General features: G+C 39.7%; 1 protein-coding gene across 1 annotated transcript in view; it reads right to left on the reverse strand.

The window, feature by feature from the left end:
• LOC126355442 (protein glass-like) overlaps positions 1-27,646 on the reverse strand; it is a 149,528-nt gene that overhangs the window by 59,131 nt on the left and 62,751 nt on the right. The window contains exons 2-3 of the mRNA XM_050005750.1: positions 22,950-23,110; positions 2,542-2,725 (exon numbers count right to left, since the gene is read on the reverse strand). Of these exons, the coding sequence (XP_049861707.1) occupies positions 2,542-2,725; positions 22,950-23,098 (333 nt within the window). The 5' untranslated portion in view covers positions 23,099-23,110. The remainder of the gene's footprint in view (positions 1-2,541; positions 2,726-22,949; positions 23,111-27,646) is intronic.

Here is a 27,646-nt window from a genome sequence, read left to right on the forward strand (position 1 = left end):
AGAATAATAGAAGTTCCAGTTCATTTTGCAGCGGCAATCCACTACATTCCAAGCACCACTGCTGGCCCAACCAGACATCGGCGCTGTGTCCCACGTTGCCGTTGGCGAGAACCTGATAATAATACCGTTTTGAAATTTGACTAGATCACTACCCTTAGCCATGGCAGACGTAAGTGGAATGCGGGATGACCTTCGTGTAGCTTCCCTTAGATACGTCCTTGCCCTATGTCTTCAATTGAACTATACCATAAGCCACCTTCTGTTGTCGATATCTATACGATTTGCGATGTGGTTCCGAAAGTGACCGTAATTACTTCCCTGAGTGTGAAAATATATTTTCTGAGGTATTAAAAATAAATTAATTAAAAATTTCCTAATAACAGTACATTTTTATTATTCATTTTTTCTGTCTATCCAGTCGTAATATTGAATACACAATATTGCAACAGCTGTTGTTATTGTGGTCTTCAGTTCAAAGGCTGATCTGATGCAGCTCACAACGCTTCATGTTTGCACAAACAGTGCACCCTAGACCCATTTGAACCTTTTTTCTGTGGCCAAGGCCTTGGTCTCTAATTACGTCCAGTTTTTTCCTCCAGTCTCAAATTTACGAATCCCTAATGTCTCAAGATGCGTTCTCGTATGAACGAATTCCGCCTTTTAGTAAACATTTATTTTTGCTATTCAATACTTGTTCACTACCCATCACCTAGGTACGCTTTTACATTCTTCTACTGCATCACATTTTAAAAGCTTTTGTTCTCCTTTTGCCACGTTTCACTTCCGTACGAGGTTACACTCAGGACAAATGCTTTCACTCGAAATCAATGATTATTTCTATTTACAACTATTTTCTTGATTTAGGAAAGTACTATAAATTCGTTATCCACGACACCATTTTCAGTGAAGAAGGGCTATTTTCAGATACTTTCATTGGAAGCAATGTAAAACACTTTGACGCAGTGGCGACAACACATTAAAAACAGATTCTGATAAGACAGAACTGGCAGGAGCAGTCGCTGACAATCATTTAATTTTTATTGGAGAAGTCCTAACAACGTCGATTCCATTCGTCACAACTTTGAGGAATGAAAGACTTTTGGGGCAATATAGTAATGAAAAAATGAGCGAGGAAATGAAAGCACTTGGAGTATGACTTACGATATGTATCGGTCGCTTTTTGTGGATAACGGAAGAGACTATTGAAAGACGATTTACAACTGGCAGAGAAACAAGGCCGCAGTTATAGAATTCGTAGGGCACTAACGGCAAACAGCAGTTGAGAAAGGCGTAAAATGAGGTTGTAGCCTATTCCTCATGTTATTCAATCTGTACACCGAGCAAGCACTAAAGAAAACCAATTAGAAAATGTGAAAGGAAATTGAGTTTTAGAGTGAAGAAATTAAAACTTGAAAATATACCGATGACGCTGTAATTGGGTCAGAGTCGCCAAAGGGCCAGAGAGACCAACTGAATGGAATTTATTGTGTCTTGAAATGTCAAGTAAAACAAGGGTAAAGGAAAGCAAGCGAAATAAATGAGGTGATGCTGAGGGAATTAGATTAGGACAAGAGACACTAAAAGGAATATATGATTTTTGTTATTTTGCCAGTAAATTATTTGATAGTTGAAGTTGGTCGGACATAAAATACAGATTGACAATAGCGAAAACTGTTGCCATCGAATATGAAATTAAGTACTACTAAATCCTTTCTGAAACTATATGTCTGGCGTAAAGCATTGTACAGACTTGAAACGTGGACGATAAGCATTCGCGAATAGAATAGCCGGCCGGAGTGGCCGAGCGGTTCTAGGCGCTACAGTCTGGAACCGCGCGACCGCTGCGGTCGCAGGTTCGAATCCTGCCTCGGGCATGGATGTGTACGATATCCTTAGGTTAGTTAAGTTTAAGTAGTTCTAAGTTCTAGGGGACTGATGACCTCAGAAGTTAAGTCCCGTAGTGCTCAGAGCCATTTAGAACCGAATGGAATAGCTTTTAAACTGTTGTATTGCAGAAGAATTATGAAGATTAGATGACTAGGTAGGATAAGTAATGACATACAGAATCGAAAAGATATTTATGGCACAACTACATTAAAAAGTGGATCAGTTGCTAGGACATATCTCGAGACGTAAGGAAATTGTTTTATTTGATAGTTGAGGGACGTCTGGAAGTAAAAATTTCAGACAGAAACCGAAACTAGACTAGAGTAAAAGTTTCATCTGGATGTACGTCACACACGTTACGCAGAGATGAAGAAGCTAGCACAGATAGAGTGCCTCATACAAGTCTTTGGACTGAAGGCTACAACAACAGGCAGAATTAATGAGGGCCTGTAAAACCTGTAAAACTGTAAGTGTTTTCGTCACATTAAATGTAGGCGTGTTTCTTTCTTAATTCGTTTGGGGACATTGGTTGAAATGTGACAACATTCAGGGGAATCGCTCTCAGAATAGTTGGGGGTACCAGAGATCAAAGAGATGCTAACAGTAGTGAGACTAGACAGTGTGCATGAGCCATAGATCACACAGGCGACTTACCTGGTGTGGGTGTACGGTGTAGGAGAGACTGGCGCCCTGGTAGGCGGCGGCGGCGGAGGCGGTGGAGGTGGGCTGTGCGGGCAGCCCGGGCGACAGCGGGCCGCCGCCCACCTGGCCAGGGTGCACCACGGCGTGCTTCAGCGACAGCAGCACGTCCGCCATGTCGTGCGGCTGCTTCTCCGTCCTGCGGGAACACAGTGCTCTCGGTAGGGGTCGCGGGATTCCTCCTACATCTACATTAGCATCTATATAAGTCGAAAGCTGCCTTACAGTGTCTGGTGGGAGGTACACCTTCAACGACAAATCTCACTGGACAAGAAATTATTCTCCCACAAGTAACCTCACCCTATTACCGCATATCTCCGTCTCTGTCCTTGATAATGGCCTCAACCTGCGACGAAATTTACTGCTCGTCTTGTATCTTCTCTGCCTTCCAACTGCACTTGGTAACGATCCTGACGGGTATAGCACCTTACGCATGGTATCGGTCAATTCACTTTACACCAAATTGGTTACTGAGCATCAAACCACAAAGGGCGTGATATTAAACATTTCCGTAGAAGTATTTACGCTATAATTTAAGCTTTATGATTAGAATTACAACCTTCTGTCTTTCGCCTGTAATACATGTACTCAACAGAAAATTAGTTGAATTACTTTCTTACGATCAGCAATAATTGGTTACAAGCAAAATTACTGCCACAGTTGAAAAGGCACAATAAAACAATACTAACGAATAACAAAGCAATTTAAAGCTCAATGATCTTCAGTAGAGCCGCTTATTGACTGCAAGGCGTAAATAACATTCAGAACTGCCACATAATGGAAGATACACATATTCATGGAACACATAATTTATTAAATTTCGTATTTCAAAAAGTAATTATCTTACCAATGACTTATATCTCGTTAGAAAGATTATGTGGTGGAGGATCAGGAAAACGTTCTGCATTTCGTCAAACTTCCTAGACTGGGGATTTATTGAAATAAGAAGTGATTGAACTGCTTCGTTATTTTCAGTTTTAAACCCCAAATTTTTCTGATGTTAACACCAAAAAAACAATCATACTTTCAAAGGGTTGAAATTATTAACTAAGAAAATTGACTCTAAAATTCATCTTTTGAGGAGGAGATTGCTAATTCACTCTCTATTCAAATTACTTCTATTATTAACAACAAAAAATATCAAAAACCTATTTCTGTAATTAATCGCCAGTGCAACAATATGTATTTTATTCAAAAGAATCATTCATATCTGTTCTGTTTTTAACACTAATATTGTTTTATGATAGTATCTGGTGCAAGTAAATCACATTGCAGTTGATATTTTAGTACTGGGAGTTTGTAAAAGACTTAAGTCATTTCTGATGAGAATATTACGTGTGATGTCGATGTCCTAAAGTAAGGACATAATTGCATAATTGTGAAGTTCTCAGAGTTTTACTTATTGTGCAACACTGTCGAAGATTGTACAGCGTACTACACACTACCGATAAATAAATAGAGATATTTCAAAATTTACAAAGCCTACGTTTTTATTTGCGAGGCAACGATGGGAATTAAATTTTTCTACGCAAATTCGAGGACCTAGGAACAAATAACACAGATTTTCACCTAGGAACAAACTGCACAACTTTTCACCTTTGAAGAAAACAACGCAACTAGAAATAAGCATTAATATTTCAGTTTGGCCCCATTCAGTTACCTTGCAGTAATAGAGTTTGTAATTTCAGGAAGATTGGACTCTAGACAGCTGTTTCGAGTGACACAAGTTAAGTACTCTTCTAAAAATATTTTTCGTTTCAGTATTACATTTTGTTACATTAGTGTACAGTATTCGCTACCATAAACATTAATGCCGAAATTATGAAAGCAGTATAGTCAAACATTTTGAAATGGATTATCTATTAGTGTCTTTAGCAGACATTAAACAGGAATCTGTGAATGAAGATGAGGTAGAACCATATCAAGCAACAGCAGAAATTGTTGTACTTGGTCACTCATGTGTACAGCAAGTACGATTAAGCCAGGACGGATAAGAACAAGCAAAAAAGGTCAATTTGAGAGTAATAGGGAACTAAGTTTGCAAGACTTATTGAAGCAAACGTAAATAAATTATATGGTTTCAGGCTCTAGTGGCTAATTTCCAAATAACTTAGCAAAGCGAACTTTCAATAGCAGACAGAAAGGTTCTCACAAATTCCTGAAGTCCAAAAAGAGTTGAGTGACGAAGTAGCAGCGATTAATAACCAGGTAGAAAATCTCGATAAAAGAGTGGAAAATTTAGAGGAGAGGGTATCTGAAACAGAATCCAAATTGGTTGAAATGAAAGTGACTGAAGTGTAAAACTATAAAAGGGAATATTCGTTGTAAAAATTAAATGTACAGGTGAAACTGAAACTGTTGGTAATCAAAATTTTTGTTACATTAAGACTTGGAACGGTAAAACAAAAGAGATAAACAAAGATGTAACTGAGACAGATCAACATTGAAACTCTAATGAATCCGTATTATAAGAGAATATTTCTAACGTTCAAAAACAAGTACAATTATTAGAATAGGGTGCTTTTCCTTCCTTAAATTCTGGGCATCTCGACTGGTCTAACACGCCTCTGAAAAGTTTCCCAATGGATGGAAACTTCCGCTTGGTAGATTTCATGTGCCATAGCAAGGATAATTTATTTCCTGGCGTGAGTAATGACTTAAAAATTAAATGTGTGAAAGCATATCTTGAAGGATAACCTTAATTGCATAATTTTCTTGGGAGATTGAAATCAATTGTCAAACTCTGACACTGGATGAGTTTCAGAAAGTGTTCCTAAAAAAGACTGTTTCTGAGTCAGAGCAAGCTAGGATTAAAAGGGTGTTCTAGCTGGGCCTCATTATAGAAAGCAGGAGGTTAGCGTGAAAGAATTCTGGAGAGCTCATTTAAAGAAGCTCATTCATTTGAGTCGACGTTTCGATCAATTAACTCAAAGAAATACATTAAAGATGTTATCTGAATGAATACAGTGGGGCTTCATGTACAGACCTGATGCCCCCTCCTTTTTAATGACCAACAACTCTACAAAACTTATCTTCCTATCAACATTAATTCCTGAAGTGTGTAGACAAGTTAGATAAGATATTTGAGAGAACTGGAGAAACTTTAACTGTAGGAGACCAAACTGGGGAACTGACAACCTTAACAAAAATAACAATAATAATAATAATAGTAATAATAATGTAGGAAGAGGCAGTACAATAATTACACAAATTCTTACTTGGAGAGAAAGAAGAGATTCAAGGAAATCAGAACTATAATGTAGATAAAAATAGTAACAGAGTATTTGAAAATAGAGGCAGACCACGGAAAGAGTGCAATCAGCCGCTGTAACCCTTTAGACCAAATCATGAAAGAATTGCACACCTCTCCATTGGCAGCCCACAGTGTGAGAGTTTATGATGATATTAATGCAGGGACCACTAATAATGATCAATGTTTAAATCAGAATTGTGATGATAACAGGGTAGTGGGGGTATTTCAAACGACTACAGCTACCACTGATGAATTTTGGAGCATATTTGAAAAGAATACTAAGACAAAAACAATAGTAAAGAACCGTGTTTTCCTAAGATGAACGTAATTTACATCTATTGTTCAGTCAGGAATTTGAGGGTGGACTAAAAACTAAGAAAACTGGGGAGTTAGATATATTTGAGCAGAAGGGCGAGGGCAAAATAGACAGTAAGGTAACCGATGATCTTCTGAAGGGTAATAGGGTACACACAGATGTTGAAGAAGTTAGGGTTGAAGATGAAGAAGAAGAGGATTATCATGTTAGCTTAACTCAACAAGTAGTTATAGGAAATGAAGAAAATGAAGTTTCAGATATTGTGACACTGTTAGATGTTATGGAGGGACCTGAATAAGATTTGGGTCGTCTAAATCTGTGCCTATCTCTGCTCTTGTGTATGGGAGTGAAAATCATTTGAATACTAAACGAATGTCACGATGTGTAAATCCAAATGTTCCTATGGAGAAAGGTGAATGGTTTCTTTACAGTATTTAGATGTGACTAGGAGAAGTGTCAACAAAAATTCCTTTTGGTAAAAACTGACAGCAAGCAATGATAACATCTGAAGTCAGTGGGGCACTGTTTAACCATTGTTTTTTATGATTCTTAAACTCATCGAACATTCTGGTATTGATTCGTTACGTAAATTAAATGCAGTGGTGAATCGTAGAGAGAAATCTCTTTACACCATAAGTCAATGTGGTAATGTAACTCAACAAAAATTCCTAGAATGGAATAGTGTATACTTAGAAGTAATAATTAATAACTTGTCCTGTGCAAATGAAAGAGATCACATAATCAAGAACTCTAAATAGAGGAGAAGTGTAGGTGAACATTTCAAGAAATTTATTGAGAAGAAGGTGTCTCTAGCTAATGGAGTCGATGAAGTAGAAAGAAAAACCTTGAAATCATTAATGTGAAAGTATGGGTATGTATTTAGCAATGTTCCTTGTATCATAAAAAATTGTAAGTATGTTCTAAAATTAAGGCCTCATAAAGCATTCTCCCTTAGACCATACAGAATACCTATTGCTAAAAGACCTGCTGTTGCCAAAGAACTGAAAAAACTTGAGAGCTTTGGCATTATAGAAGCAAGTAACAGTGAACACAACAATCTAGTAGTTGCAGTTAGTAAGTGTGATGATGGAGTGAGACTGGGGTTGGACTCCAGACATCTAAACAACAGTATCCAATTAGAAAACGATCCTCACGAAAACATCGGTGAATTACTTGATAAATTTTGGTGTATAAAATTAATGACCATTTCAGATCTGACTCTCGGATTTTACCATATACCTTTAGCCCCTGAGTTAAGAAAGTTTCCAAGCACAATGTCAAATGTAACCAGTATCAAGCTGTTCAATATGGGTTGACTGTTTCACTAGACAAGTTTACTAGAGTCTTGGATTACGTGTCAGGACAAGAGTTGTCTAAATTAACCATCTACCTAGTTGATACCCTTGCATGTAGTCAGAACTGGGAATACTATTATGGGCTCATAAAAGAGAAGTTTGACGCTAGGAAAGTGTAAATTTCAAGTAAAACATCAAATTTCTGGAACACTATATATCTCTGGAAGATGTTCTTCCTGACTCAAAAGAAGGTAACGTTATTTCTGAATTTTCTGCTCCTAGAAACTGTAAACAGTTAAAGTTCTTTTTGGGATTAAGTGGTTTCTACCTAAAATACGTAAAAGGACAATGTTCCATGTTTACGTCATGCTTCAAGAAAGAATGTCATCTGAAAGTGGGACTGGAGTTGTGAAGAATCTTCTGACAATATAAAACAAACTTTAAATAATTGTGATTTTCTATCAAGACATAACTTTGTTTCCCTTTCTGTTATGTTGCTACTTTTCCGATAATGGACTGGGGGCCAGTCTATTCCAGTTAAGTGCAGAGAATGGAGGAACACAACATTATTCTACCGCTTTTGCCAGTATAATGTTAGTGAAAGATAAGAAAATATACACAGTGATGGAAAACGAATTACTTGCAATACACTGGATCTTTAATGAGTTTAAACGCTATTTGATGTGGCATAAAGTGATATTCTAGTCTGACCACAAGGCAACAAGTTATATACAAGAATGCAGACTTTATCATAATTACTTAACAAGGTGAGCCATGTTCTTCCAACAATTCAGTTGTGATCCAGAATATGTCAAAGGTTCTGAAAACAAGGTGGCCAATGCACTCTCAGAATCACCTGTAGGAACAGATCAGAGTTTACTTAAGACTGAACATGAGAAGAAATTTAGCTGTGTGTATAAGAAACGTGTAAAAGATGAAAATACCAGTAAAGCAATCTGTAATAACACTCATAGAAACCAAAATCAAGACGCAAACAGTAGGTGAAGACAAAGCAGTTAGTTTTATAAAATTCACAAACTATCTTGTTTAGAAGAACTCACCTGGACTGACTCTTGGAAGCTATGTTAGCCAGGGCAGTTTACCAAAAAAAATTTTTAACCTACACCCATGAAAGTTATGGTCATTGTGTCATACCAAAGTGTTTATGAAAGCTACAGGAGAATGTGTACTTTTAATGTACTTTTAGAGCATTATCAAACAGATAACAAAGTACATTGATAATGTTATAAATGTCAGAGACTCAAAGTGAGGAACCAAACTTGTCAATGGCATATGTAAAATATAATTCCTGTCACACCCACGAGCCTCGTCGTCTTCCATCCATATAACCCACTCCAGAGTTTAAAAGGTGAATTCAGTTTCATCCTATTTATAGCAGATGTGTTCTCAAAATTTATTAAAAGTAATCCCATAAGGAAAGCGACCAGCTAAGCAATTGTGTCAAAAAGTGAAGTACATTACACAGATAGGAAAAGAAAAGGTTTTCCTACCTGACACAACTTATCTCCAAGACTTGCAAATTCTTCATTGACAGGATATCCTGATCTCAGTCTACACCCCCATACGGTAATCCAGCAGAGAAGTACATGACAGAAATAGGAAAGTGATGTGAAATCTACTGTAGCAGAAACATCCATCTTGAACTGAACATGTTTGAGACTTTGAAGATGTGGATAGTAAGTCGACAACATTCTTCTACAGATTTCTGTACATTATAGATAATGTGTCACAGGAACCCTACAATATTTTAATGAACTTATTCATTTTTCTGTTTGTGCGTCTATGTCTGCCTAAAAAAAGGAAGAAATAGCCAAAAATGTTATGAAGGCTAGAAAGAACAGACTTGAGAAGTAAGTAAAGATGAGTCAGGCAAAGGTTGATGATCACATAAGGGATCAAAGGCAATTAGAATTAAAGACATTCCTTCATATTTATTCTAGGCCTTTTTAAGATATGGAAAACCCTAATCAAAGTGCTTTTTGTTGGTCTACCGAACCTCTGACAAACTGCTTGGTGTGAGAAACACTGAAGCATTGAAACCCTACCTAAAAAATGTGAAGATTGTTCTGTAAAATCGTATATTTGACAAGTGGAAAAAGAAAAATCTTTGAACAGACATTAACTCGGCGCAGGAGGGGGGGGGGGGGGGCACTTATCGGGGGAGATACCACGTGCCTGGCAAAGGACCCTGGCTGCACAATGCAGTTCATCTGTCGTTGTTATCAGACATCGTACCGAAATTTTGACTTTTGAATTTAAAAGCGTCTTATACTTACAATATTGTGAAAAGAAACTTCAAATTTACCATTTTATTCGTACTCTATTCTGTAAACGAAGAGCTTAATGTTGAGAATAATTATTGTTTCTGAAGATAACTTGTTACTCAACAAACATAACAGTTTCTTACACCGCTGTGGTTTAAGTATACCATGCTTGGCAAAATGTCATTATCAAAATAGGTGCCGAGGCAACTGTGATGCAGCACCTTGCTATAGGTTACAGCGGTGAACGATGGCTACAGGGATGTGTACGTGCAAATCGATGTGCAAATGTTGAGCAACTGACGGCCCAGATTAAACTAGGCGTACCAACTGTGTTTCCTCAACGACCATTCACCGAACATTGATGCATATGGTCGCCTCCGCAGGAGTCGCTTGGTTCATGCACCTATGCTGGGTGTTGTTCTGCGGTGATGAAAGCTGGAGTTTCCACGTCAATATCGCAACTCGACTTCCACTGAGTGAGGACAGATAGCCTTCCCAGATAAATCACGTTTTATGTTCCTTTCGACAGATGTCTTCTGGCACGGAAAGTGTAAAGTGTCTGAAAGCAAACACATTTCAACAATTACAATACTCGTTGGAAGGGTCTGGGTCTGAGGAGGTAACTTTATGCTCAGGGCAATGGTCTGAGGCAATCCCTGGGCGATCGCGTCATTCAGGAACGCACAGTGGATCAACACAAGTATGTCTCGGTACCTTGGTGACTACGTCCATCCCTACACGCAGTTTGTTTATCCCTCCCACGATGATATCTATCAGCAGGACGATGCAATATCTCACACAGTTCACAGTGTATGTGCGTGTTTCTAAGAGCACCAGGGTGAGTTTAAAGTAATCTTCTGGCCACCAAACTCCCCGAATTTAAACACAATAGAGAAACTGAGGATCCACACATCTCGAATCGGTCTGCACCGCAAAAGGTGGTTATTCAGCCTTTTGACGTTAATGTGACTGGACAGCGTATTTCCCTTACGGTGTCAGGTGCCTGCAATGACTCCAGACGGCATTCACTCTTGCGACAGGCATTGATCACGAGGTTTTGGATCAGCTTATGTCGGGAAACAGTTACTTGGACTACGAGTATTCTGTCCTGTGACAAACACGCATCAGTTGACACTACAAAATGCGCTCCATTAGATTCAAATAATCGCCCATTCTTATGCAAGTCTCGTATCTCCTTCTCAAACAAGCACGACTCCTACACACAAACTTGGCATCCCTATGATTTGATCATATACATGTATACGATGACGATGCTAGTGAAATAGAGCAATTTCTTTAAAAGTTCCATTAACCAGAAATCTGAGGGAAATCGGGTGAACTAGGAGGCATGTAAAGGCCATGGACTGCCTCGACCAAACCATCGCTCCTTAACTGTTTGTTTGGATACTGTTGTACGAGGAGTAGTAAATGGGATGCTGCCCCAAACTGCGTAAACCGCATCTGTTGTTTTCACGTAAGAATATTGCTTACCAATAGCTCGGTTATTTGTTGCGCAGAAAATGATGGATAAATACAACTAGTCTGATAAATACCGTGGCTGTATGAGGCACCTACAGTTCTTGCCCGAGAATCTGAATACGAATTGAGTAATGTGGATGAGGTACTGCCCGTGCAGGGATGGCGACGCAACAGCGTGATTTATGCTTTCAGCTATTTTAGTTCTTTGCATACTTGTTTTGGTATCGCCTTCTACTCCCCGGCATCGTGGCGCGAACTGTATAAGGTCCTCCGCTAAGCCTTCTCATTGTTGCTTATGTTCCCTTGTCGCAAAGCTGCTGAAACAACAACCTGCTTAATATATTTTCAGATTGAAAACGGCGTTAGGAATGCTGTTCGCCACACAAAGCGAAATTCCTGTGGATTAACGCAGGTTGCCAAATCATAGAATAATATATTTGCAGTTTCTCTGTGTAATAACAAAATTCCACTTCACTGTTTTTTATGTTGATCTCACTCCTTGCCATCGCTAACATTGTTCTGATGCTAACACTACCTCAGACTGAAGAAAAATACAACAGGCAAGAGTCAATATTATTTATTCCTGGTCATCGGTTTTAACTGGTAAAACGTGTTCTGTAACGCTGTTCAGCATCTAACTAGCATCAGTGGAATTTTACGTACACTATGTGATTAAAAGTACCCGGACACCGTTAAAAACATACACGTTTTTAATATTAGGTGCTTTGTGCTGCCACTTACTGCCAGGTACTCCGTATCAACGACCTCATTTGTCATTAGACATCGTGAGAGAGCAGAATGGGACCATCCGCAGAACTCACAGACTTCGAACGTAGTCAGGTGATTGGGTGTCACTTGTGGCATACGTCTGTACGTGAGATTTCCACACTCCTAAACATCCCTTGATCCACTGTTTACGAAGTGATAGTGAAGTGGAAACATGAACGGACACGTACAACACAAAAGCTTACAGGCCGACCTCGTCTGCTGGCTGACAGAGACCGCTGACAGTTGTGGAGGGTCGTAATGTGTATTAGGAAGACATCTATCTGGACCAAAACACAGGAATTTCAAACTGCATCGCGATCCACAACAAGTACTATGACAGGCGGGAGGTGAGAAAACTTGGATTTCATGGTCGAGTGGCTGCTCATAAGCCACACATTACGCCGGTAAATGCCAAACTACGCCTCGCTTGGTGTAAGGAGCGTCAACTTAGGACGACTGAACAGTGCTTGATGAAGCACCTGTTTGCTTCCCACTGTTGAAGAGCAATTCGGGAATGGCGATTGCGTCTTTCAACACGATCGAGCACCTGTTCATAATGCACGGCCAGTGTCGGAGTGGTTACACAACAATAATATCCCTGTAATTGACTGGCTTGCCCAGAGTCCTCGCCTGAATCCTACAGAACACCTCTGGGATGTTTTGGAACGCCGACTTCGTGCCAGGCCTCACCGATCGACATCGACACCTCCCGTCGGTGCATCAATCCGTAAAGAATGGGCTGACATTCCCCAAGAAGTGAGTGGAAGCTGACATCAAGGCTAAGGGTGGGCCAACGCCATACTGAATTCCATCATTACCGATGGAGGGCGCCACGAACTTTTGAGCCATTTTCAGGCAGGTGTACGGATACTTTTGATCATATAGTGTATGTGGATATCCGCAGTTACAAAAGATACTTTGCGTATTGTTGTTATTCGCGACAAACCTGTTTTTACGCTTATTTTTGACGTATGTGGAATGTGCTAAATATGTATCCGCTGTAATGACAACATGGCATGTGTGATACAGTTGTAATGTGTCTCGCTGTTAACGTACAACTAATACAGTCGGGAAACAAAACTCAAGACAGAATCGAGCAGTACTTAATGCAGTCGTGAGGTCAGCAAAGTTAGGAAGGTATTACTATTGTCAGCAGCAGGTTTTGTCAGCGAATGTGTAATCCAGACAGCGAACAACGTCGACATTTGAACTGCTATGCGCTATTTTCAGTGCATTCACGGTACAAAGCGTATTGGGTACTAAAACAACGAAATGCAATAAATCTTTAATGAGCCTGTGAAGACCGTGGTTCTCTTCATCTACGTCTACATCTACTTTATTACTCTGCTATTCACAACAATGTGTCCGATAGAGGGTTGAATGAACCACCTTCAAGCTGTCTCTCTACCGTTCCACTCTCGAACGGCGCGCGGGAAAACGAGCATTTAAATTTTTCGGTGCGAGCCCTGATTTCTCTTATTTTATCGTGATGATGATTTCTCCCTATGTAGGTGGATGCCACAGAATGTTTTCGCAATCGGAGGAGAAATCTGGTGATTGAAATTTCATTTACACCAAAATACGTAGAAGGTATCAATGAACAACTTACACACTGCCGTAATCTGGGTCATCCTGTACATAAGGTGGACTCGGTAAAACGAAAACAGCTGAAAGGATGGTTACGTACGAAAGTGGGGTTAATGATATGTAAGGGCCCTGCAACGAACTTGTGATTTCATACTAGTCCTACACACTTCGCGAACGCTCAGCTCGGTGTAGGGCCCATCCCATAGGAAATCAATATTTAATTGCAAATGTAACCACTAAAGGTCTTAATTTTGTCGTGTGCTTTCGAGAACTTGCACCTTTTAAACACGCAGTCGAGAAATATGAAACCCGTGTTAAATATTTACTGGCCCGCCGCCCAAAAGGGCTGCTGGCTCTCGTAAGACCTGCAGTGTCACATGTTGTGACGTACGCGCCACGGCCTATCCTTCCCGTGGGTCTCGTTACGAAAGGAGGTACGGTCACTTTGGCAGCAATGAGGTCCCAGACTCGGCGACAGAAGGACGCGGGCGCACATCCAGTGATGACAGAGCGAGCATACTCACGCATCGACGGGCTTCTGCACTTATCGTGTTGAAAACGGTGAAATGGAGGCCTTAGGTGAAACGCAAAGGGGTGCAGTGCGTTTCCTAAAAACGCGAGGAGTGCAAAGTGCACAGAGATCACTACATGCCCTTTGCAGATGTTAAGGCGTGGCACAAGCGATTCAGGGAAGGACCAATGTCGTTGGCAGATGATGCACGACCTGGAACGCCATTGTCCAGCAGGTGGATACCCTCATTATTCAAGACCGGCCATCGCCACCTAGGTAGAATTGAGTGGTGGTACTGCATTGGATACTTGCACCATTCTTTGATGAATTTCCTCTCCCCCACTTCAGGAAACACACTAAATGCTTTTGCACTTCTTTTGAAGCCCACACTCTGTTCTCAGTACGACTGAGATTAAAGGCCGATCGACGCGTGGGCGAGCTAGGGCGTAGGTGTGCGCCCGTGTCCTTCTAGCGGCGAGTTTTGGACCTCAGAGCTCTTATAAACGACCTCACCACTTTTCGGTGGTTTATTTTTCGCCTCCGGCTCGTTTAATTTTTGAATGCAAGGGCTTGCTGAAAAGTAATGCCTCCGGATTTCTTTTATGTGAAAGCTTTTTAAATAAAACAAGCGTTTTTAACATTCTACATACTTGTTCTTCATGTCTACATATCTATTTCTAAACATAGTCACAATGGCGACGAACATGTTTCTCCAAATGAGAGACCAGTTAGCGTCACTGTAGAATGTTTGACTTTGTTGACGGAACCACAACCACATCTCCGCTTATACTGCCTTATTACCATCGGACTGAAGTTAAGTTTCGGAAACAGATAAAAATCAGATGGGGCCAAGTCGGGACTGTAAGGAAGATAATCGATGACAGTGAATTAAGTGCTTCTGAGTTTTCCAAATGTCGCACCGCTTGTGTGTGGTGTGCACTGACATGCTGAAAGAGACTGTGCTCCATTTGTGTGGATGAACTCTTCGAACTCGTTCTTCTAGTTTTCTGAGGGTTTCTCACGCATCGTCATTGTTGCTTTACACACCGCCTTGTTACATGCCGAGATTCGGAGCTCCCTAGCCTCAGAGGATTGCAACTTGCGTCAGCGAAGCGAGTAAGTCGAGCAAGTACTACGCATAACATGTAATACCTCAACCGATAATGAGAACAAAATAAAAATTTCTGAGGTGTTACTTTTCAGCACGCTTCGTATATCTACAGTCAGAAACCTGGAAAGCCAATTCTCATATTGGCAACTAATGTATCATAAGAAGTCTTTCATGAAGTTACTGACATCACACATGGACGTTCTAATCAATACAAAGAATCATTGTGTCAAATAACGTACATTTATTTCAATAAAATGGTATTAAACACTTTTTCCTCAATAGTTACAAAGATTCGCACAATCAGCCGATAGCGCAACATCCTAATGCCGATGCCCTGCCCAGATCTCACATTTAATCTTGAAAAACAGTGTGATCTCAAGGAGACAACGCTTGCCAAAACCACCTGAAGGAGTTCCCTCTCACTGCATCCGTCATTGAGATAGCTGAGGACCTTATTCTAAAACACGTTGCTAAATACATTCACCAAGGTTGGCCGGAGCGTCTCGCTTCCCACTCGCCTCCAGGCCTCTAAAAATACAGAATCGAGACGGTACAGGGAGAAATGATTCTGACATCAACTGACTACTGCTGTGCGATCATCCGGCCGACATGCCGTCAGCGTGTCATGAACCTCCTGCACACTGGTAACAGTGGACGACACTCGTGAAGCCGCTCTCAAGGTGCACGCTTACTGGCGCACCATCACGCAGGACATCAGGAACACCTGCGCGTCGATTTAGTCAGCTCTCTGGCAACGTTTACATGCCTGACCAACGGCGCAGCGTCCATGCGAGTGCTTCCTTGTGGACTTCTGCGGCCTCTTCCTCATATCTATGCGGCTCATTGTACTAGATTTCATTCCTATGTTTTCTTATGTACTTTGCAGTCAAATGGCACAGAAACATAGACAATAAGCACCTTGCAGGAAAAAAATTACAAGCAAAGGGCCCTAGAAACAATGGTCTCTCTCAGTGGCCTTCATTTGACGTTTCAGGGTATCTGCTTCCTGAGTGACATAACGCACCTCACAACGGCACGGTTCGTGCGCACCTTTGAGCAGTAGACTTGAATATGCTACCAGCCAAACCCAACATCGATGTCCTGTCCCGCTACCTGGGCCACTACAGGAGTACGTCTATTACACGGGCGCACTCTGTTGAGCTTCTCCTTGGCCATCCACGGTAAGTCTCTAACATCTACACCTATCTACATCTTCGTCCTACTCCGCAAGGCGGAGTGTACTTCCGGTACCACTAACTGATCCCCCCTTCCCTGTTCCACTTGGAAATGGTAAGTGGGAAGAACGATTATCGGCAAGCCTCTGTATTAGCTCTAATTTCTCGAATTTTCTCGTAGTGGTCATTTAGCGAGATATATGTTGGAGGAAGTAAATTATTGAGCGACTCTTCCTGGAACGTTCAAATGTTCAAATGCGTGTGTAATCTTATGGGTCTTAACTGCTAAGGTCATAACCTAAATCATTCTAAGGACAAACACGCACATCCATGCCCGAGGGAGGACTCGAACCTCCGCCGGGACCAGCCGCACAGTCCATGACTGCAGCGCCTTAGACCACTCGGCTTCCCGGAAAGTGCTCTCTCGAAATTTTAATGGTAAACTTCTCCATGAAGAGAAACGCCTCTCTTGTAACGCCTGCTTGTGGGGTTACTTGAGACCTCTATAACGTTCTTGCGCCGACTAAACAATCCTGCGACGAAACGAGCCACTCTTCGTTGAATCTTCTCCTATCTAGTAAGGGTCGCAGAATGACGAACAATACTCAAGGATCGATCGAACAAGCGTCTTGTAAACCACTTCCTTCGTGGATGCGTTATATTTCCTTAAGAATCTTCCTACGAATCTCAGTTTGACGTCTGTTCTTCCTACTATTTGTTGTATGTGGTCCTTCCATTTAAGTTCACTCTGAATAGTTAATCCTAGATATTTTAAGATGGATACTGTTTTCCATTAATTTGGCATCAATAGTGTACTTGTACAGCAGTCTATTACTTTTCCTATATCTGCGCAATATATCACATTTGTTTGTGTTCAGAGTTAACTGCCAGTATCTGCATCATTCATTATTCCTCTATAGGTCATTCTGCTAATGGTTAATGTCTTCTGTCGTTGCTACTTTCTTACCACAACCGAATAATCTGTGAATAGTCTTAGAGCTTCCAATACTTTCTACTAGATCATTTACATACATACATACAACCATACATTGTACACAGTAACGGTCGTATCACACGTTCTTGAGGTACTTTCAAAATTACCTGTACATCACTCGATTTAGTTCCGTTAACAGCGACGTGTTGAGTTCTTTCTGTAGGGAAGTCTTTAATTTATTCGTAAATTCGTCCAGTACTCGGTAAGCTCGTATGTCTTCATTAAATGGTAGTCAGGGAAGGAATCAAATGCATTCCTGAAGTCAAGAAACACGGAATCTATTTGAGCGCCGTTGGCTACGGCGCTACGAATTTCATGGGGGAAGAGAGCAAACTGAATTTTGCAACATCTCTGTTCGCGTTATCCATGTTGGTTTTTACAGAGCAGATTTGCGTTCCAAAAAAAGTCGTAATTCTTGAGTGTAAGACATGTTCCATAATTGAATATTATAGGCCTACAATAACGTGTATCTGTCCTACAACCCTTCTTGAAACTTGAAATGAACTTTGCTTTTCCCAGCCTCTAGATACCCTCGTACCCTAAGCGGTCTACGATAAACTTCTGATAGAAGAGAAGTATGTTGTTTCGCATAATCTTTGTAGAATCTTACAGACATCTCATCCGAACCTGATGCCTTTCCACTGCTAAGCGACTTTTGTTGCTTTCCTAGATAGAAGAATAAATATATGTTTGATTAATTTTTAACGGTAGTTGTTGAAATTCTAAAACCGAAAAGATTACAGATTATGATGCATCCTTTTCACAAATGTTAGATTGGTTCAAATGGCTCTGAGCACTATGGAACTTACCATCTATGGTCATCAGTCCCCTAGAACTTAGAACTTCTTAAACCTACCTAACCTAAGGACAACACACAACACCCAGCCTTCACGAGGCAGAGAAAATCCCTGACCCCGCCGGGAACCGAACCCGGGAACCCGGGCGCGGGAAGCGAGAACGCTACCGCACGACCACGAGATGCGGGCTCACAAATGTTTGAAATGGAAAGCAGTAAATTATCTGCCAATTAATAGAAGAACTTACCAGTTAAAAGAAGAAAAATACACAAGAGACATGCGGATATTTAAACTAAAATAATATCAGCCTCACAACTTCATCAGCCAAGAAACAAATTTGACAGCAAAAAGTGTAATCATTCATTTTGCGTTTTTAAATGATAGTCCGAATTTTTAGGTAAACAAGCCATATTGAATATATTGCTTCAGAAAAAAAACGTAAGTGGAGCTACTGGCGACAGGATTCGTATATGACATCTTTTTCTGCTAATCCATTTTAATAATTTTCTGTCTGTATTGTTGAGCAATGTACGTTCGGTACTAGTTTTTACCGAAAGTAAAAAGATAGATGTTAAAATTAGTGTACTATGATGACCAATTTTAGGTAAGCATTAATACACAAAGATACAGCATTTTTTCAGCATCAAAGTTACAAAAATGAAGAAAATGGAAACAGTTGCACGTTTTTAGAAAAGTGAAAAGAATATTCGTTAGATGAAGACTACTTTGCGTTGAAAATCAGTTCACAGAACATTAAAGAGTAAGTAAAATCTAGAAGATGACTAGAACTTGTTACACTTTGCTTTACAGAAATAATTCAGGGATGCTAGTAATGATTTATTGTAGGAGACGATTCTGTAAATAATTAGGACACTTTTCTCGATAGAACAAGAGGGATAGACAAAATATCTAAGAGAAGTGAGTCTGATGAAATCTCTTTACAAAAGACAGGCATTTTTAAGACTGAATTATATTGGCATTTTTAAGACGGTATAATATTTTTCTTCTACCACGATTATTTGAGTTAGATTTTACTTTTGATCTCGATGAGCAATCCACAAGTGGTAAATCTGCTGTCGTAAACAGGAACGGTTGGTACTTTTAACACGTAACCTGAAGTTCAAAAGTATACAAATTAGAAGCTCCACCACGCAGTTGTAGATAGCTTGTAGTCTGATGCAGAAATATACTCAAATAAAAGCCCGGAAAATACTACAGAAAACCACACCTAATTTTTTTCTTCCTTAATTTACTGCCTGAGTTACGGTCAGACTATCGAAATCAAAGCACCAGATATTATCTAACTTACTGACTAAAAGCATCTTCTACCGATTCATGCAGTTATGTATTATATTATACTTCCTCTGCTTCATGCTTAAGTCCTTAATTTATAATGTGTTACCTCATTCCTCTTTTGTCTCTTGCGCTTAATTAGCCGTTAGCTTTTACTACCACAGTGATGTTTATCACACTATTCGTGAATATTCTCCGTCATAAAAGGAACATTACGAAAGGAATCGTATGTAGTAACTATAGTGCCTTAAATTTTTTTAACTCTCTTCTCCGAAGGAAAATTTCACATAATTTGATAAAAATAAATGTTCCGTGAAACTTCAACCATATTAGTCGTAGATTTTCACCTTGCAGAGACACAATCAGAGAGTAAATAATTACTGTAAACGACTGACATCTGTGCTACACGGACTCTCTGGAGTTCATCAAGAGACAACTTGCCGGCAAAAGAATTGTATTTTTAGTGTTTTCCAAGATTGTTGCAAATGATACGCTAAAAAATATTACTGTTAACGGCTCTACCTTCAGATTACCAGGTAATATTCAAATGTCTGGCGATTAAGAGCTATTGCAGCCATATAATATTACATATTAGTTCATTTCTCTCTCGTCTCTTGCGCTGTTGCGTATTAGACCTTCACCGTATTTAACAGTACAGTGGTTAAATGCACCGCTCATAAATTCGTGATTCATTTTCGATACAAAACTGTAACAGGAAGACTGAAACACTTTCTTAGTAAGGGAGTCAGAACACCACAAGACCTCACCAGACATGGTATAGTTATGTTTGAAGTGGTATATTCTTCCACTGTTGCAACTAGGAAACTACAGCTTAACGAGCTTAACAATGTCAACTGAATTAAAATTAGCTTCAGTTATGAAACCTGTTGAGTAATGACCAGGTATCTTCCGTTCTTTTAGGTCTTACAGATATATTTTCGGACTCTTTCCCTATAGCGTTCACGCCATTCAGCATTTCCTCTTGACTGAGTCTGTGTTGTTAACCACAAATCTTATGATGGGGTGTATGTACTGCGTTTACAGGGTCAGACATGTGAGGCTTTTGAAAAGCATCTACTTGTTAGGGTTATACGTCTCCTTTGTAATGAATGTGAGTGTCTCATAATAACTACTATGAAATGCATTATAAAAAGGTGTTAAAAAGCAACGTTAACTCGGTTTTAATTGTCATGTCAGTAAGAGTCACGATTATTTCACGGAAAAGACACTGTGTTATAGCACATGATGTTAAATGCTTCGACTTTCAGTAAATCTTATCACCTCCTTGAAGAATTATTTACTGATTATTTCCTTGCCTTGTGATACTGTGTTAGCAAATTGCAATTGTTTTGAATGACTTGAAAATCTCTTTTGTGTAACCTACGTATGATATTACTCGCGGTACTATACATTCAACGATTTATATAATATTTCACCTCTTTCTGTACGAACTTACGTCAGAAATAGCCATAAAATATTCTGAACAGCTGTATTGTTTAACAGTAAACCATACCAATAGCTACACTAAGGAAAGGAATGGACGACGAACTGAACCCTGCCACCATATCCCTTTTTATGAAATCTTCACAGGATGTAAATTAATTTTCTGTTCATTTCCATTATCCGACAACTGATTGTCTCCCAGACACTGGTATTCAGTCGGGATGAAGATTTTACTGATTTTATTTACTAATTCAAAAGTGTTGCAAATTGTGAAAGTGTACAGTAGGGTCCAAACAACTACTGAAAATTTTAGAAAAGAAAGGTAGCATCGAAAATGAACGACGTTCCGCGGAAAAGAGTGACTGTAGTATTATTTACTTATTTTTATACGAAACACAATCACAAAATATGATTGCAATGATACCCGGTTTCAGCCATACAATGACATTCATCAGGTTCTATGCAGCATTTGGCGAGAGACGTGTTCACATCACTGTTTGGCGTCAATTGTTCACAATATGTCGCTGATGTTAAGAATCTGAAGGTAGTTAACATAGGGCAGAAACCGTTTATGATTGTGATTATAATATGTAAGTGTGACTAAAATAAAAATAAAAGCCTCACTCAGGATATCTAACACTGTTGCTTATGTGTGACACCGTTTATAAACACTAAAGTGATACCATGCATGTAACAATAAGTAAACGACGAACGACCTACTTTGAAACTGTATGGCTATAGTACCATAATATCTTTCGACTTTATACTATTTGACAGACAGTTCTAAACTATCCCATCTACACATGTGTTCACATATGGTTGAAATACGAATAGCTGTGTAAATGGTTCAAGTGGCTCTGAGCACTATGGGACTTAACATCTGTGGTCGTCAGTCCCCTAGAACTTAGAACTACTTAAACCTAACTAACCTAAGGACATCACACACATTCATGCCCGAGGCAGGACTGAGCGCCTGAACCGCTAGACCACCGCGGCCGACAATAGCTGTGTATGTGCGGTTAGTGGATACCTATTGCGAGGTATGGTTTCTCGTTGCTTGTTGTTATATGTGGTTTCTTATTATCTACTATACTGCTTTTCTTGCACCTACAGTTACTCCATGCATTTAATATTTTAGTTTGTGTCTATAAAGGGCAATGCGATATATAACTGTGTACGGCATGTGGCTTCTGTTTTACAGTATTTATGAAGATGAAGTTTCCACGTCCATTGTAAGTAATCACACTATAATTTAGTGAAAACTCTTCCCATACAGTTGCAAGGACTTTTATATTTCGACTTCCATTTAATTGTGGTGAGCTATTAGGTTTGTAGGTGTAGTTGAGAATGAGCTCACGGTATAAACTAGGCCCTAGAGATTAACAAAATATTCATTTAAACAAGCCTCCTGGAAACAGTGTTGTTTTCCACATTTGTAGAATCATTGCTGCGCGCCCAGAAGAAATCAAAGGATCATTGTGTTCTGAAATTTTCAATTCAGCATCTCCTCACACTAAAATGATAAATTGCGATTTATACTGATGAAACTTTCGTAGAGTTCTACTGCAAAACGCCTTATGTGAAAATGACAATTACCTGTTATCGTTCAGCAGGTGGCCTAAACTAAAGCCTAAACTCGCAAAGTTTAGTTGCAGCCACTCCAGACAGATTCGAATTAGCAATCTGCTTGCTGATACGGAAGAAAAACTTTCTGTTTTATAAATAGCAATGAATGAGTCCAAAATTTTCTCTCTGTATCTTAATTTTGCAACTTAAGTATAAACATAGTGAGATTCAAATTATCAGTCAGTGAAGGGAGACTTTAGGTGTAAATATTGTTTCGGGACACTTCCACTAAAGGATGTACCGTGCCTTAACTGAGGGTGGTTATGATTCACCGAGCCAATAACGAGGTGATTACCTTTGTTTCATTCCCACACACCTCTGTATCGTCCTTACAGATCTTATTGCCTACTACGAAAGAGGTTTAGTTGCAAGCCACAAAGACAGTATAGTTGGCTGAGACGCATGCGGTGGCCAGTAGAGCAATACTCACTTGTAGGCGGCGGGGCTGAACGGCAGCAGACTGGGCAGCGGGTCGAGGTCTAGCGCGGGCAGCGAGAAGGAGCCCATGTCGTCGAGCCCCCAGGCCGCCGCCTCCGGCAGGCCGAACTGCGGGTTGTTGGGCACGTAGCAGCCGTCCATCGCGCCGGCCCTCTGCGCAAGCACACGCACACATCTACACACAGCATCGCTTCCGGGCCGCCATCTCGCACACTGCGCGGCGACCCCTTCTCTTCAGACATCATTCTCCATTTTAAAAATATTTTAGCCAGTGTGAGTATTTCCTTCGTCTCGGAAGCATACTCACAACAGGCCAATACTTTTTTAATGAAATCATTGCCGCCATTTAACTCTAAGGTTTTATTGTTTATTTGGTTCACTATCGTGATTTCGTCTGTTGAGCCAGTTTTAAGTGCAAAGGTGAAAGAAATACAGTAAATATCCGGCATATCTGAATGTTATATCGTCGTCTACATATTGTGGACGGATACGAATCACATGAATGGTATCTGTGTTAACATATGTGATGCAATGTTTCTACGACGAAGTGCCAGGCAGACTGAAACTGGCTCTACAGCAGAAATCAAAATAGTCAGCTAAATGAATAATCAAAACTTACAGTTAAATGGCGGAAATGACTTCATTCAAAAAGCCTGTAGCCACTGATCAATTCGCAACGAATATGTTTCCTAACTGAAGATAAAATAATCTGGTTTATACGGCCACCACGGGATCCGCTTCAAATTTTTTATTCAACAGTAAACGTTTCGATCTCTCTGCTGAGATCCTTTTCAGGACTCTTCCGGAAACAACGGATAGTTCCAGGAGAGGGATCAGAATGTCGACAAAGAAAGAAGAAATTTGAAGAATGGACATGATGCAGCCTTACAACTCAGAATATTTTACCTTCAATGACACGGACATGAAAGCTTCTCCATTTACATTAATAGTTGATACATGTAGCCACTAATACTAACAGCGTGTAAAACGCTTCTTTAGCTCTCTGACAAAACAATTTGCTCGTCTTTACAACTGATTTCATTTCAGTTACAGCATCTGTGGAATATTACTGCAGTTCTATTCTACATCATGTCCTTTTATAAGTGGTTCCCATCAGCGTCTCAATTCTTCAGTTACACATTAATAACAGATTTTTTAAATTTCAGAACAAGAATCATAGTCACAGGGGTTCAGGTAGCAATGTCCGTAGACGACATATCCTTTGAAGTGGAAAACAGCAACGAGAGGTAGTCATCACGCAAAACAACAAGGGGTGCAAGCCCCTTCCATGAAAACCACGACCACACTACAACACCACCGCCTCCGAACTTTACTATTGGCACTACACACCTTGGCAGTTGACGTTCACCAGCCATTCGCCATACCCACACTCTTCCTTCGGATGGCCACATTGTGTACCGTGATTCGTCACTCTACACAACGTTTTTCCACTCTTCTGTCGTCCGATGTTTACGCTTCTTACACCAAGCGAGGCGTCGTTTGGCATTTACCGGAGTGATGTGTGACTTATGAGCAGCCGCTTGACCACGAAATCCAAGTTTTCTCACCTCCCTCCTAACTGTCATAGTGCTTGCAGTGGATCCTGATGCAGTTTGGAATTCCTGTGTGATGGTCTGGATAGATGCCTTCCTATTACACATTACGACCCTCTTCAACTGTCGGCGGTCTGCGTCAGTCAACAGACGAGGTCAGCCGGTACGCTTTTGTGCTGTACGTGTCCCTTCGGAAACAGTGGACCTAAGGATGTTAGGAGTGTGGAAACCTCGTGTACAGACGCATGACACAAGTGACACCCAGTCACCTGACCCCGTTCGAAGTCCGTGAGTTCTGCGGACCGCCCCATTCTGCTCTCTCACGATGTCTAATGACTACTGAGGTCGCTGGTATGGAGTACCTGATAGTAGGTGGCAGCACAATGCCCCTAATATTAAAAACGTATGTTTTTGTTGGTGTCCGTATACTTTTGATCACGTAGTGTACGACGGCGCATAGTTTCCACACACTTCCACGAACTCACCTTGCATTGTATATGCGTTATTCGTCTTCAATTGTTGCACGAAACTGCATCTTTTCAACGTGCTGCGCCATTTTGTTTTGACACTTCCAACGGCAAGCTATGATATTGTGACGTAGGAATTTCAATACGTACTAGCATTGCAAACGCGTATTCTAACTCAAACGAAAAAAATTAATTACGTTCCTTTGTTTTTTCGTAGCGATAATTAAAACATTTCGGTTATTTCTTGCAAAACTTGCAAGAACTGTTAAGTGGAGAGAAAATCTATTTTCCACGCTATGTACGTTAAGGAGTTACGAAGGAAAAAAAGAACTGCAGAGATAGAGAAAGAACAATTACGAATAACATCAAAGCTGGGAAATAAATGTACGAATCATGTCCTGTTGGATAAAGCTAAATATCAGAAGCATTATTACACAAATGAAAGTTTTCATAAAAGGCGGTGTTTTCCGATGTTGGATATTGATATTGAAAAACTGAAAAGATGTTTATCGATTCGTCTGGATCGCCAAGTTATGATAAAATATTGAGCCGTTGTAAACTACGAAAAGTACGAACTGGTAACAATTGAAACGTTATGCTATAGAATGATGTTAAGAATTAAGAGCAGAAAAAACCTGTCACTGGATGAGGCAGTAAATGTGAAAAGGTAACCAGAATGGAATAGGTCAAGAAAAAGTCAAAGATTAAAGTTTCGACAGATATGTAGATATGAGAAAATAGGTAAACACAGACGATGTCACTCCTGTCAGAATTGTTAGCCTATAAAACAGGTGCCAAAATAGTGCTGTAACGTAGGAAAAAAAAGCTAATAATAACTTGTCATCTAAATAGCATGGCACAAAAAATAACTGCAGTCTAAAATAATCGTCCAAAATAATCACTTAAAATATGTTTTGTTAAAACTAAAAGAAAAACAATGGTAAAATAAGTAAAGCATTTTATCTGTCAGAGAAATAAACGTTAGACTGCTAACAAATAACAGTAAACAGGAACAGTTTGCTTGGTCTATCAGTTTATAAGGGAAAAAAATTATATGTTGAATAAGATAATTTTTGTGAATTTGCTGATTTTTGCAACCCTGTAGTAAATGACGAAACAGCATATTACTTGCATCACAGCTAGAATACCTAGACCTTACATTAGAAATTTTGCGTGAGACTTACCCTGTATTATATTCTCACATATTACCTCTAATATTGCAGAATTGTACCTAAGTAATTTTTCGTGTATTTTCGTTTATTACACATTCTATGACAAAAACTGTGTTATATATAAATAAATACCGGTAAGCATTGTCCATTACACATTTACGCGTTGTCAAGGGAACTCTCCACACAAGACATAATTGATATAAGTTTTACAAAATTAAATCTGAAATTAGCATTCGCAGGTGACTGTATAATGGCTGATATCTACTACAATTTCCTATCAGAAGCAAATTATAGTACTTCCAAGCACAGCATACGATATAACAGCATATACAACAACTAAGTTTACATCTTAACTGGGATCAACTAAATTTCGGTTTCAGTGTTTAGTAAATCATTATCTATCAGGTATTGTGTGGTGTTATACTGTGCTATATTATGATTGGTACTGATAGGTGAAGTAACTCATACAAAAAACATCGCTGCGCAACACGTAGGCCATAAAAATGATTATATGAAAACGTATGTAACCAGTTTCGACTGACTGAACCAACAGCTTATAGTTTACAATATTGTTTCCTCGCTGTCTCATGGTTTTGTTCCTTCCTAATATATACCTGTCAGAGCTACGGTAGAGTATTTGGATGCCACGACCTAGAGTTGCTAAAAGGTTAATAATGTAACATTCTTAGCGACCAGTTTCAGTGGTATATAACGTGGAAGAAACAATGGAAAGGGGAAGAAACAAAAGAAATGAAAACTAAATTCTAGAAAAAAAACTTTGTATGGATAGGAGTATACATTTTCTGCTGTCCATACAAATATTTCCAAAGCTACTTTCGAACAAATATGTATACGATGTGTATGGGTCACAATCGTTCATTAATAACCTACGTAGCAACATATTTCGTACTTAATCCGTAGAACAGTCAGCAGATTTCTATATTCAGAAATAATGCACAACTCACTGATTCGGAAACAAACTGCGGCGGCAACTGACGGTAACGTTATAAGTGTTCCTATTGCTTTCATATAGACATTCAAATAATGTTGCTCAAAGTACACCGTATTTATAAAGAAAAATTCCCAGTATTCATCAGGCACAGTAGAAACATTGCTAAAAACATCAGTTAACGGTTGCTATTTCTAGTTTTTAGTGCTAGTGGTAAGTGGACACATCGGCTCATTCTTGTTCGAGAATGCATGCTACTCTTTCTGCGGCCCCAGTAAAGTTATAGGAGTTATCTGGTGGAATACTGCTCGCGTTTAGAAACATTATTTGGCTGTTAATCTCAAACTTTTATTTCCCGAATCCATAGAATGAGCGCCTCAAGTGTTATTTTATCGAAATGTTCACTCCCTTCCAAGATTATGTCAAACGTAAAGAGACATATTGGTTTTAAAGAGGCTATGTTACTAACCTTATATTTGGATATCAAACGCATATCTGTAGATTGCGATCGAGGGAACACACAAGGCAACTGAAGTGGTGAAACCGTG

Source organism: Schistocerca gregaria, chromosome 3, assembly GCF_023897955.1.
Source record: "Schistocerca gregaria isolate iqSchGreg1 chromosome 3, iqSchGreg1.2, whole genome shotgun sequence".
Lineage (NCBI taxonomy): Eukaryota > Metazoa > Arthropoda > Insecta > Orthoptera > Acrididae > Schistocerca > Schistocerca gregaria.